The following is a 12,296-nucleotide window of genomic DNA, read 5'->3' as shown; positions in this document are numbered from 1 at the left end:
AAATACATATATTTGATCATATACTGTAGTCGTGTTGCACAGATTCAGAAAAGTAAAGAACATTTGCACATCGTTCGTCATTTATTCAAATATTTATTATTCATCACTTTAAAATTCCCATTCTAATTTGACAGTAGCGCCGCCACAGCTTCAGAAAAAATACAAGAAACATTTTTCTACTTTTAAGATCATCTTTATTAGTGTTAAATTATTTAATACATGTTTTATTATTTTTTATTTTACTCCCTATATTTGTAATAGAACATTTAAATATTTCACATAGTAGAGGTGTCACCAATTTAGAAGAATACAACTTTTTGTAAATATTTATATATTTATTACACTAATACAATATTAAAACTCGTCACTTTTGTATATCTTAATATTAATATAACTTTTCAATAATAATAATTAAAAAAAACAGCTATGGATGATTCTTTTCTATAAATGTTTTTGTATAACAATATCTATTACAACAATAATACTGATTACTTTAAACATCGAACATGTTTGAGCATGCACAGCATGTACTTATATGCACTTTTACATATGAGATTATTACCTAAAATGATCATCTTATTCGAAATGTATTTTTTAACAGTTTATACTGTCGTCAAAACGACATTTTAGAATGCCTTTAAAAATGTCATGAAAGAAAAGAGAAAGAGATGCCGCGGCTTGAGCAAAATAAAGAACATTTCTCCTTCATAATAGTAATATTTCATATGTTTGGTTGTTTTGCACTAAGTGGTACCTTCTTGTGTAGGCCAAGGCCTGTTGCAGGACTACCTGGTAGAAGGTCCATGGAGGACTCAAGTCAGAGCGGTCCAAGGCCCGCCGGGACCCCCAGGACCTCCTGGAGCGCCCGGCTTCAGCCGAGTGATGGCGTCTTACGGCAACATCACCGCTGACCTCATGGACTTCTTCAGAAGTGAGACATATATATATATATTGCAGAGGAAATACCCCACAGATTAGGTTTGTGAGGGAATGTTCTGCTCTGGGCTCAGGTCACGGCACCGTCCCCGGTCCTCCAGGGAGTCCCGGACCAAAAGGAGACAGAGGCTTCCCCGGACCCCGGGGAGACAAAGGTATGACCCGGGGAGACCAGATTGTTGTATGAGGCTGAACACTCAAGGGTGGCCTAATTGCAGGTGAATCAGGACGTCCAGGATTACCAGGAATACCAGGGTCCTACACCATCCAAATACCACATCGCGTACAGAAGAGAGATTCAGGTACGGAAATATATATATATATATATATACATATATATATATGTAAATATATATAAATATGTAAATATATATATATATATTGTAGCTGAGATAGGCGCCAGCGCCCCCCGTGACCCCAAAAGGGAATAAGCGGTAGAAAATGGATGGATGGATGGATGGATATATATATATATATATATATAATGTATAAATATATACTATGTTTATATATATACACAATATATGTATATGTGTGTATATATACACAAACATGTTTATATGTATGTATGTATATATATATATTTATATATATATATACACATATATATGTAAATACAAATGTGTATATATATATGTATATATAGATATATATGTAATTGTATATATGTAGTATGTATATTCAGTATGTGTAAATATATTTATGTATATAAATATATTTATGTATATATATTTGTATATATAATATGTATATATATGTATGTACACATATACACATATATATTTGTGTATATGTATGTTTATATGTATGTGTATATATATTATATATATATATATATATATACATATATACATGTATATATGTATATATGTATGTATACATATATACATATGTATATATACACATACATATAATTGTATATAAGTAGTATGTATATACAGTATTTATATATATACATATATATATAATTATGTGTCGTATGTATATACAGTATGTGTAAATATATATATGTAAATATATTTATGTATAATTAAATATATATGTGTGTGTGTATATATATATATATATATGCATATCTATATTTATGTATACATATGTTTACATACATACCGGTATATTTGTTTATATATATATATATATATATATACATATATATATATATATATATAAAAAAACATGTTTGTGTATATATACACACATATACATATATTGTGTATATATAAATGATAAATGGATTGTACTTGTATAGTGCTTTTCTACCTTCAAGGTACTCAAAGCGCTTTGACACTACTTCCACATTTACCCATTCACACACACATTCACACACTGATGGAGGGAGCTGCCATACAAGGCGCCAACCAGCACCCATCAGGAGCAAGGGTGAAGTGTCTTGCTCAGGACACAACGGACGTGACGAGGTTGGTACTAGGTGGGATTTGAACCAGGGCCCCTTGGGTTGCGCACGGCCACTATCCCACTGCGCCACGCCGCCCATATAAACATAGTATATATTTATTGTGTATATATATATATATAAACATAGTATATATTTATTGTGTATATATATATATATATACATAGTATATATTTATACATTATATATATATATATATATATAATGTATATCTTTATACATCTATTCATAAATATGTATATGTACATACACACACACACACACACACACACACATACACATAATGGCTTGTTTTTGTCACCTTAGCAGGAAGTCAAGTCATCAAACGGGGGAAGCGCGGCGTGAGAGCTGACGGCTAAAACCTCAACAGAAGCGAAGCAAGCCAAAGAAAAAGCTTCTGTAGAAATGCAACTACATCAATAAAAAAAAAAAAACTGCTTTATTAATAATTCATGAGCTTGATGCTGCTGCTCAGTGCTTTAGTTTCCATGTCTGACAATAATACTGGCTTTGGCCTTTTTAAAGAACATATTTTAGCTCCTTAGAAGAAAAACAACTATTCTACTGTATTGAGGTCAATTACTGTTTGTTGTATAAAATATTTCAAATGTTGCAGTAAGTTAGTGCGCTTATGACTGATTGTTGACTTGAATCCAAAACATTTTTAAAAAAGCCAAATGCTAGTTTGAGGGGATTTAGATTGTATATTTTTGTATGAGCTCACTGACTTTGTTGTCCTTCACATTTTCAAACAATAAATTATAAAAAGTACCACCAGCCTCGTTTTACTGTATTTATTATATTTTATTTACAACAAATACATCCCATTGACACTTCCACCTGCACTATTTGTCCGAAAACCAAAAAAAAAAAAGGTGTTAAAAATATATATCTATGACGACGGTTTTGGTGTAAAAGAATCCCAAATAAAAATCCAGCAAAGTTTCTGAGCAAGATGGTATAAGTTAGTCAAGTATTAAAAACCAAAGAAGAGTGGTCATTAAAATAAACTAAAAAGATGATTTTAAGCATGATTGGTACTGCATATTTGGATTTTTTTTTTTCCACCCAATGTGGCGACGACACTTCCATTCCTTCTCATGTGCACGGGGAATAAGCAGAGGGCCTCCAGGAAGTAGACTCCACCCGTCGGTGCAACATGGAGGAATGTGACCCGAGTGCAAAAACCGAAGGACGTCTAAACGTTTTGCAGGAGGCACTGGAGAGAATCCGTAACCGAACAAGAACCGCCATCTGCAGGCTTTTCAATTCAAAACATGCTTCCTCCCCCCCAAAAAAAAAAAAAAAAAAAAAAAGACATTTTCTGAGAACTTACGAGTCCTACGAGCCGGAGCTGTGCAGATGCGGGATTGGGTAAAACTTGGAGACACGGCTCTGGGCGGTGGGGTTAAGGCACTCCGACTCGCCGCTCATCTGGAAGAAGACCTCCTGCTCCTGCAGCTTGCGCGTGAACTCCTCCTCCAGGGCCTGCAGGGGGCGGCAGAGACAGTGAGAGGCAGGCGAGGCGTGGAGGACTGGACTGGACTGGACTGGACTGGAGAGGAAGACCGGAGCCGACCTTCTTCCTGGGTCTCAGCTTGTCTCGCCACTCTCTGATCTCCTGGCCGTGCTCCTCGTCGAGTTCCTTCAGCTTCTGGGTCTCGTGTTCGATGAGGAGGTGACACTTCTCATTCTGGAACCAGACATAGGATTATAGGAGTGTAGTAGGCCTAAGTATACATTAAGTATACTTATAACATTAAATATAATTGTGTAGTAGGCCTAAGTATTCATTAAGTACCACCATAATGACAACATTAAATATAATAGTGTAGTAGGCCTAAGTATTCATTAAGTACCACCATAATAACATTAAATATAATAGCTATTAGACCTAAATATTCATTAAGTACCACCATAATGACAACATTAAATATAATAGTGTAGTGGGCCTAAGTATTCATTAAGTACCACCATAATGACAACATTAAATACAGTAGTGTAGTAGGCCTGAGTATTCATTAGGTACCAGCATAATGACAACATTAAATACAGTAGTGTAGTAGAGCTAAGTATTCATTAAGTACCACCGCAATGACAACATTAAATACAGTAGTGTAGTAGACCTAAGTATTCATTAAGTACCACCATAATGACAACATTAAATATAATAGTGTAGTAGGCCTAAGTATTCATTAAATACCACCATAATGACAACATTAAATATAATAGTGTAGTAGGCCTAAGTATTCATTAAGTACCACCATAATAACATTAAATATAATAGCTATTAGACCTAAATATTCATTAAGTACCACCATAATGACAACATTAAATATAATACTGTAGTAGACCTAAATATTCATTAAGTACCAGCACAATGACAACATTAAATATAATAGTGTAGTAGACCTAAATATTCATTAAGTACCAGCATAATGACAACATTAAATACAGTAGTGTAGTAGAGCTGAGTACTCATCAAGTACCACCATAATGACAACATTAAATACAGTAGTGTGGTAGGCCCAAGTATTCATTAAGTACCACCATAATGACAACATTAAATACAGTAGTGTAGTAGGCCTAAGTATTCATTAAGTACCACCATGACAACATTAAATACAGTAGTGTAGTAGGCCTAAGTATTCATTAAGTGCCACCATAATGACAACATTAAATACAGTAGTGTAGTAGGCCTAAGTATTCATTAAGTACCAGCATAATGACAACATTAAACACAGTAGTGTAGTAGAGCTAAGTATTCATCAAGTACCACCATAATGACAACATTAAATACAGTAGTGTAGTAGGCCTAAGTATTCATTAAGTACCATCATAATGACAACATTAAATACAGTAGTGTAGTAGGCCTAAGTATTCATTAAGTACCACCATGACAACATTAAATACAGTAGTGTAGTAGGCCTAAGTATTCATTAAGTACCACCATAATGACAACATTAAATACAGTAGTGTAGTAGAGCTAAGTATTCATTAAGTACCACCATAATGACAACATTAAATACAGTAGTGTAGTAGACCTAAATATTCATTAAGTAACACCATAATGACAACATTATGTAGGTATTAGGGATGTCCCGATCCAGGTTTTTGCACTTCCGATCCGATACCGATACTGGCCAATCCGAGCATGTATTAAAGTTTAAAGTTATTTAGCCTACTCAGTTGTCAGATTCATGCTGGAAAGGATTTTAGTACTCTTGATAACAACTAGCCAGCTGAATTAGGTGAGTTTGAATAATACACAACAGTTGGTATTCAAGGATAAACACAAAATATCAACAATTATACATGACAAACAGAAATGGTATCATTAAACAGTAAAAAAGTGAACAGTATAAAGTGCAAATAATGGTGTAAACATTATTAAAAAAAGCAAAACACACAAACAACCTGAGTGGGATAAAATGTCTATAACTCAGCATCAATACTTGCTCTTATACAAGTGTAAACTTAAAAAAATTGTTTTTAAAAATATCTACACACTCCCTTCAATTGTTTGCCCCAGTCAGGGGGGGGGGGGCAAACAATTGAAGTCCAAGCATAATGGGGAGATTCTTTCTAACCAAGACGAGCACTTCAAGATGCTCAGGCAGCTAAAAAGTCTCTCACTCTAAAGAATCATTAAAATGTCTAACAACTTTACCACCACGCTTGACTTTATGGCATGTTTTGCACTCCACCTCTTCATCTTTTTCATTTTGTAGATTAAAATAATCCCACACAGCTGACATTTTTACCGTAACTTTTAATTCACACGGCCTTCTGAACGGCTAGAACACAGACTTGTGGATGTTTTGAAGGTGTGCTGGAAATTGCTGAACGGAATGTAGGGAGCAGCAGAAGAGTGGAATGTATTATTTAAATCGGTGCATTGGAAAATATGGACCGGAGTTTTTTTTAAAAACTGGATCTGGATCGGCATTTTCCCATGCCTTGCCGATACGCATTTTTTGTCAAATATTGGCGGCCGATCCGATCCAAATATCGGCTCGGGACAACCCTAGTAGGTATGGTGTTCTTGGGATGCAACTCAGTATTCTTCTTCCTCCAAACATGACCAGTTGAGTTTGTACCAAAATGGATACATGGATGATACAGCAGAGGATTGGGAGAATGTCATGTGGTCAGATGAAACCAAAATAGAACTTTGTGGTATAAACTCAACTGGTCGTGTTTGGAGGAAGAAGAATTCTGAATTGCATGCCAAGAAAACCATACCTACTGTGAAGCATAGGGGTGGAAACATCATGCTTTGGGGCTGTTTTTCTGCTAAAGGGACAGGACGATTGATCCGTGTTAAGGAAAGAATGAATGGGGCCATGTATCGTGAGATTTTGAGCCAAAACCTCCTTCCATCAGTGAGAAGTTTGAATAGTTGACCAAATACTTATTTTCCACCATAATTTACAAATAAATTCTTTAAAATTCCTACAACGTGAATTCCTGGATTTTTTTTTCACATTCTGTTTCTCACAGTTGAAGTGTACCTATGATGAAAATTACAGACATCTGTCATCATTTGAAGTGGGAAAACTTCCACAATCGCTGGCTGACTGAATACTTTTTTGTCCCACTGTATGTAATGTGTGTGTGCGTATGTATGTATGTATGTAGGTATGTAGTGTGTGTGTGTATGTATGTAATGTGTGTGTATATAACATGTGTGTATATGTATGTATGTATGTATGTATGTAGTGTGTGTGTGTATGTATATATGTATGTGTATGTATGTACGTAGTGTGTGTGTGTGTGTGTGTGTGTATGTATGTAGGTATGTAGTGTGTGTGTGTGTATGTATATATGTATGTGTATGTGTATGTATGTACGTAGTGTGTGTGTGTATGTATGTATGTATGTGTATGTATGCACGTAGTGTGTGTGTGTGTATGTATGTATGTAGGTATGTAGTTTGTGTGTGTATGTATGTAATGTGTGTGTATATAGTATGTAGTGTGTGTGTGTATGTATGTAATGTGTGTGTATATAATATGTATGTGTGTGTGTATATGTATGTATGTATGTAGTGTGTGTGTGTATGTATGTAGTGTGTCTGTGTATGTATATATGTATGTGTATGAATGTACGTAGTGTGTGTGTGTATGTATGTATGTATGTAGGTATGTAGTGTGTGTGTGTGTGTGTGTGTGTATGTATGTATGTAGGTATGTAGTGTGTGTGTATGTATGTAATGTGTGTGTATATAGTATGTAGTGTGTGTGTGTATGTATGTAATGTGTGTGTATATAATATGTGTGTGTGTGTGTATATGTATGTATGTATGTAGTATGTGTGTGTATGTATATATGTGTATGTATGTACGTAGTGTGTGTGTGTATGTATGTAATGTGTGTGTATATAATATGTGTGTGTGTGTATATGTATGTATGTAGTGTGTGTGTGTGTATGTATGTATGTATGTAGTGTGTGTGTGTATGTATGTGTGTGTATGTATGTGTGTGTATGTATGTATGTATGTATGTATGTAGTGTGTGTATGTATGTATGTATGTATGAATGTAGTGTGTGTGTGTATGTATGTATGTATGTATGTAGTGTGTGTGTGTTTGTATGTAGGTATGTAGTGTGTGTGTGTGTGTGTATGTATGTATGTAGGTATGTAGTGTGTGTGTATGTATGTAATGTGTGTGTATATAGTATGTAGTGTGTGTGTGTATGTATGTAATGTGTGTGTATATAATATGTGTGTGTGTGTGTATATGTATGTATGTATGTAGTATGTGTATGTATGTACGTAGTGTGTGTGTGTATGTATGTAATGTGTGTGTATATGTGTGTGTGTGTATATGTATGTATGTAGTGTGTGTATGTATGTATGTATGTATGTAGTGTGTGTATGTATGTATGTATGTATGTATGAATGTAGTGTGTGTGTGTGTATGTATGTATGTATGTATGTAGTGTGTGTGTGTATGTATGTATGTATGTAGTGTGTGTGTATGTATGTATGTATGTATGTATGTATGTAGTGTGTGTATGGAGTGTGTGTATGACCTGTAGCTGCTGCAGTTCTCTGATGTTTGAGTCACACTGCAGCTGAAGATCTCTCATCTGGTTCTCATGTTTCTGGTGTTGATGGAGGCGCTCGTTCTTCTGCCTCTTCTCCTCTTGACAAGCAAACTGCAGCGACAATAGCATAGTCAAATCTGCTACACAGAGAAGAAGAAGAAGAAAGTGATCTACCTGCTTGACGCGCTCGCGCTCCTGCTCGGGCGTGATCACGGCCGAGGCGGCGATGCGCAGGCTCTTCTTGAACATGGCCATGCGCGTCTTGCCGTCGCTGCGCTGGATCTTGGGCAGGCGGACTCGCTCCTGGGTCTGCTTGTTCTTCATCTCCTCCACCAGCCGCTGGTTGTAGCGCTGCATCTGCTCCATCTCCTGCGGAGGCAAGACGGCGGAGGAGTGGGCCGGTGAGGCAGGGGGGGAGAAAGGGGGCCAAACCTACTTTCTCGTGGCGCTTCAGCAGCTGGTGCCTCTGCAGGAAGTACTGGTCCTTCAGCTGCTGCTTCAGCTGCTGGTGCTTCTCCTGCAGGTGGCGCTCCTCCAGCTCCCACATGGCCGCCTCCCGGGCTGCAGACACACAACATGGCCGTCAGGCAACGACCGCCAACTTCTTGGTAGCTGCGTGTGTCCGAATAATTGTCTACAAGTTATCACACAACTTGTTTGCTATGAGTTCACAAAGACAAAAGCCCATCCATCCATCCATTTTCTACCGCTTATTCCCTTTCGGGGTCGCGGGGGGCGCTGGCGCCTATCTCAGCTACAACGGGCGGAAGGCGGACAAAAGCCGTCTTTATCTTATCAAGAAAAAGGCAGACAGCTTTTAAACCTCCACTGTGTGCGATGGAATGCGCCGTAGAGGTGTCGGTTTCTCAGATCTTGGACAAGCAACAGGAAAGGACCTTATCTTGACCCGAAATCTACAAGCAGAGAGGGTGCAAACCCGACACCGCTCCAAGCACCTTTTTTTGTTTGAACTGTTTATGATCCTGATGGCTTCATCTGACCGGGATATTCAGCTCTCACTGGATCGGTTCGCAGCAGAGTGTGAAGCGACCGGAATGAGAATCAGCACCTCCAAGTCCGAGTCCATGGTTCTCGCCCGGAAAAGGGTGGAATGCCATCTCCGGGTTGGGGAGGAGACCCTGCCCCAAGTGGAGGAGTTCAAGTACCTAGGAGTCTTGTTCACGAGTGGGGGAAGAGTGGATCGTGAGATCGACAGGCGGATCGGTGCGGCGTCTTCAGTAATGCGGACGTTGTACCGATCCGTTGTGGTGAAGAAGGAGCTGAGCCGGAAGCCAAAGCTCTCAATTTACCGGTCGATCTACGTTCCCATCTTCACCTATGGTCATGAGCTTTGGGTCATGACCGAAAGGATAAGATCACGGGTACAAGCGGCCGAAATGAGTTTCCTCCGCCGTGTGGCGGGGCTCTCCCTTAGAGATAGGGTGAGAAGCCCTGCCATCCGGGAGGAACTCAAAGTAAAGCCGCTGCTCCTCCACATCGAGAGGAGCCAGAGGAGGTGGTGCGGGCATCTGGTCAGGATGCCACCCGAACGCCTCCCTAAGGAGGTGTTTAGGGCACGTCCAACCGGTAGGAGACCACGGGGAAGACCCAGGACACGTTGGGAAGACTATGTCTCCCGGCTGGCCTGGGAACGCCTCGGGATCCCCCGGGAAGAGCTGGACGAAGTGGCTGGGGAAAGGGAAGTCTGGGTTTCCCTGCTTAGACTGTTGCCCCCGCAACCCAACCTCGGATAAGCGGAAGAAGAGTGATGGATGGATGACCCTGTGCAGGTGTTTATGACCCCCTTCCCTTAGAAGCAGCTGCAGCTATGTAATCAAGAAATACAGTCTGGAAAATGTGGTACATAAGTAAAGAATAGACCACATGTTAGTACATCAATTGGGGAAATAACAGAAGATGAAATGAATAATATCAAAATCTAATTATAGGATGTTATTAATGTGGCAGCTAAAATATTAAAACATGTTTTTCCTGTCTAAATCTTAGTGGGTGTGTCCTATATATATATATATATATATATATATATCCCGAATATGTGCCATTTAGTCTCCACCGTGACCGACCTCTCATCAGCTGCTGCTTGTGGTTGAGACAGTCCCTCTCGATGGTGGCGATCTCCACCTTGTGCTGCTGGATGATCTTCTTCAGCTCGCCATCCAGCTCCTGCTGCTGCTTCTGCAGGAACTCCTGCTCCTGAAGCGGCGTGGCCACAAAACAAACAAAGGGAAAGAAGGGAGCGGTGAGGCAGGAGTCGACCGGAAGGAGCGCGAAGAGAAACAGGTGTGAAAAGACCAGAACGGTAAAAAAGCGACACAGTCCTGTGTCATCCACACACAACACTGTGGGACGTGACATCATCGTCACGAGTGGAACCAGCAGGAGACTCTCAAAGATCTGGGATGACCAGGATGGAGGTTAAGAGAGGAAAGTCTCAATGACGAGTCAGCACCTTTCAGGTCATCACAGTCATTAACGTCCACGTCTTTAGCAGCAAAATGTCGGAGCTTTTACACATTTAAAAACTCCATTTTGGACTTTAACCACCCAAAAAAAAATCACTACTACACAGTAATATATTTGAAATATCTGTCCTGTTTTTTTTTTTTTTTATGTGTACGTAAAAGTATTGTGCATAAATGATGATAATTTAACCTACCGTATTTCCTTGAATTGCCGCCGGGTTTCTAGTATGCGCATGTCTAGAATTTCCGCCGGGTCAAACTCGTTTCGCCAAATAATTAGCATATGCCTAGAATTTCCGCAGGGTCAAACTCGTCACGTCACGAGTGACACTTCACCTGTCATCATTTTCAAAACAGAGGAGGCTGATTTCAATAATTTGAAATCGCATAAAGGGAAGAAGATTAAGAGCTAGTCAGTAGGATTTAAGGTCCAAGCTATTGTATATGCTAAAAAGAACAGTAAGCAGCTATGTTTTATTAATATACCGTAGCTGCGTGTGTCAAATATGAGTCGTTAAATGACTCCCGCCTCCTGGTGGTAGAGGGCACTAGTGATCCTTCTTGCGACTACTCGGCTGCAGAAGAAGTGACAACAAGCAGCAAGAGTGAGCGGCGCGTGTTTGTTTTTCCCTCTCGCTTGCACTTTTAACAGGGAGGATTACATATCTAAAATAAAACTGTTTTCTAAACTGGACTTTCAATCGAAGCACGAGGTAATAAAGGAAGATCTCCATCGAGACAGACACTTTTAAAACTGAAGAAAGATAAGGAAGACTTCTATAAACAAGTTATTGATCCTTTTGATCAGAAGGAGCTGCGCATGGACTTCATTTATAAGTAAAGGTAAGACTATAATAATGTTTTTTTTTTAATTAAATGTGCTTTTCATGATGGTATCCTTACATCACACTCAAATTTTTAAGCGCAGGCCTAAATTTACCGCATGCCTTTGGTAAGCGCTGGAGTGAGAAAATGTTTTAAATTAATTGGCGCCCTGGCGGCAATTCAAGGAAATACGGTAAGTTAATTCATTATTGTGATATATTATGAAATATTACACTAAACCAAAACCAAGATGTCACTCAGGTAGCTTAGCATATACTGACTTTAATCATAGCGTCTTTAAATGACAATGTTTAAAAAAATAAAAAATAAAAATTAATTAAACGTGGCCCTTCTATATTATAGAAGGATAGGAACATGAATGGCAAGTAGACTAGAACGTCCTCAACTGTCCTGATAGACACAAACATGAATGCAGACAAAAGCGACCAACCGACCGCACTGCACCATCTGTCCAATTCAAAGCGCCATGTAAATAGAACACAACACACACGCACACACACACACACACACACACACACACACACACACACACACACGAGTGTGCGCGCGTGTGTGTGTGTGTGT

General features: G+C 38.8%; 2 protein-coding genes across 8 annotated transcripts in view; one reads left to right on the top strand and one right to left on the bottom strand.

Moving 5' to 3' along the window:
• LOC133559645 (collagen alpha-1(XVII) chain-like) overlaps nucleotides 1-3,121 on the top strand; it is a 78,844-nt gene extending 75,723 nt beyond the window's left edge. For 3 of the 4 annotated variants that reach the window (XM_061911594.1, XM_061911592.1, XM_061911595.1), the window contains 4 exons: nucleotides 767-931; nucleotides 1,011-1,091; nucleotides 1,155-1,238; nucleotides 2,657-3,121. In XM_061911594.1, coding sequence (XP_061767578.1) covers nucleotides 767-931; nucleotides 1,011-1,091; nucleotides 1,155-1,238; nucleotides 2,657-2,709 — 383 coding nt within the window. In that variant the 3' untranslated portion in view covers nucleotides 2,710-3,121. The remainder of the gene's footprint in view (nucleotides 1-766; nucleotides 932-1,010; nucleotides 1,092-1,154; nucleotides 1,239-2,656) is intronic. The other variant, XM_061911593.1, reaches the window with a different exon arrangement.
• The window catches only part of slka (STE20-like kinase a), a 67,187-nt gene continuing 57,772 nt past the window's right edge, over nucleotides 2,882-12,296 (bottom strand). For all 4 annotated transcript variants that reach the window (XM_061911596.1, XM_061911597.1, XM_061911598.1 and 1 more), the window contains 6 exons: nucleotides 10,488-10,617; nucleotides 8,840-8,964; nucleotides 8,578-8,772; nucleotides 8,389-8,514; nucleotides 3,930-4,043; nucleotides 2,882-3,838 (listed from right to left, as the gene is read on the bottom strand). In XM_061911596.1, the coding sequence (XP_061767580.1) occupies nucleotides 3,692-3,838; nucleotides 3,930-4,043; nucleotides 8,389-8,514; nucleotides 8,578-8,772; nucleotides 8,840-8,964; nucleotides 10,488-10,617 (837 nt within the window). In that variant the 3' untranslated portion in view covers nucleotides 2,882-3,691. The remainder of the gene's footprint in view (nucleotides 3,839-3,929; nucleotides 4,044-8,388; nucleotides 8,515-8,577; nucleotides 8,773-8,839; nucleotides 8,965-10,487; nucleotides 10,618-12,296) is intronic.

The sequence above is a fragment of the Nerophis ophidion genome, linkage group LG09, assembly GCF_033978795.1.
Source record: "Nerophis ophidion isolate RoL-2023_Sa linkage group LG09, RoL_Noph_v1.0, whole genome shotgun sequence".
Taxonomy (NCBI): domain Eukaryota; kingdom Metazoa; phylum Chordata; class Actinopteri; order Syngnathiformes; family Syngnathidae; genus Nerophis; species Nerophis ophidion.
This window is presented reverse-complemented; position numbering and strand designations above follow the sequence as displayed.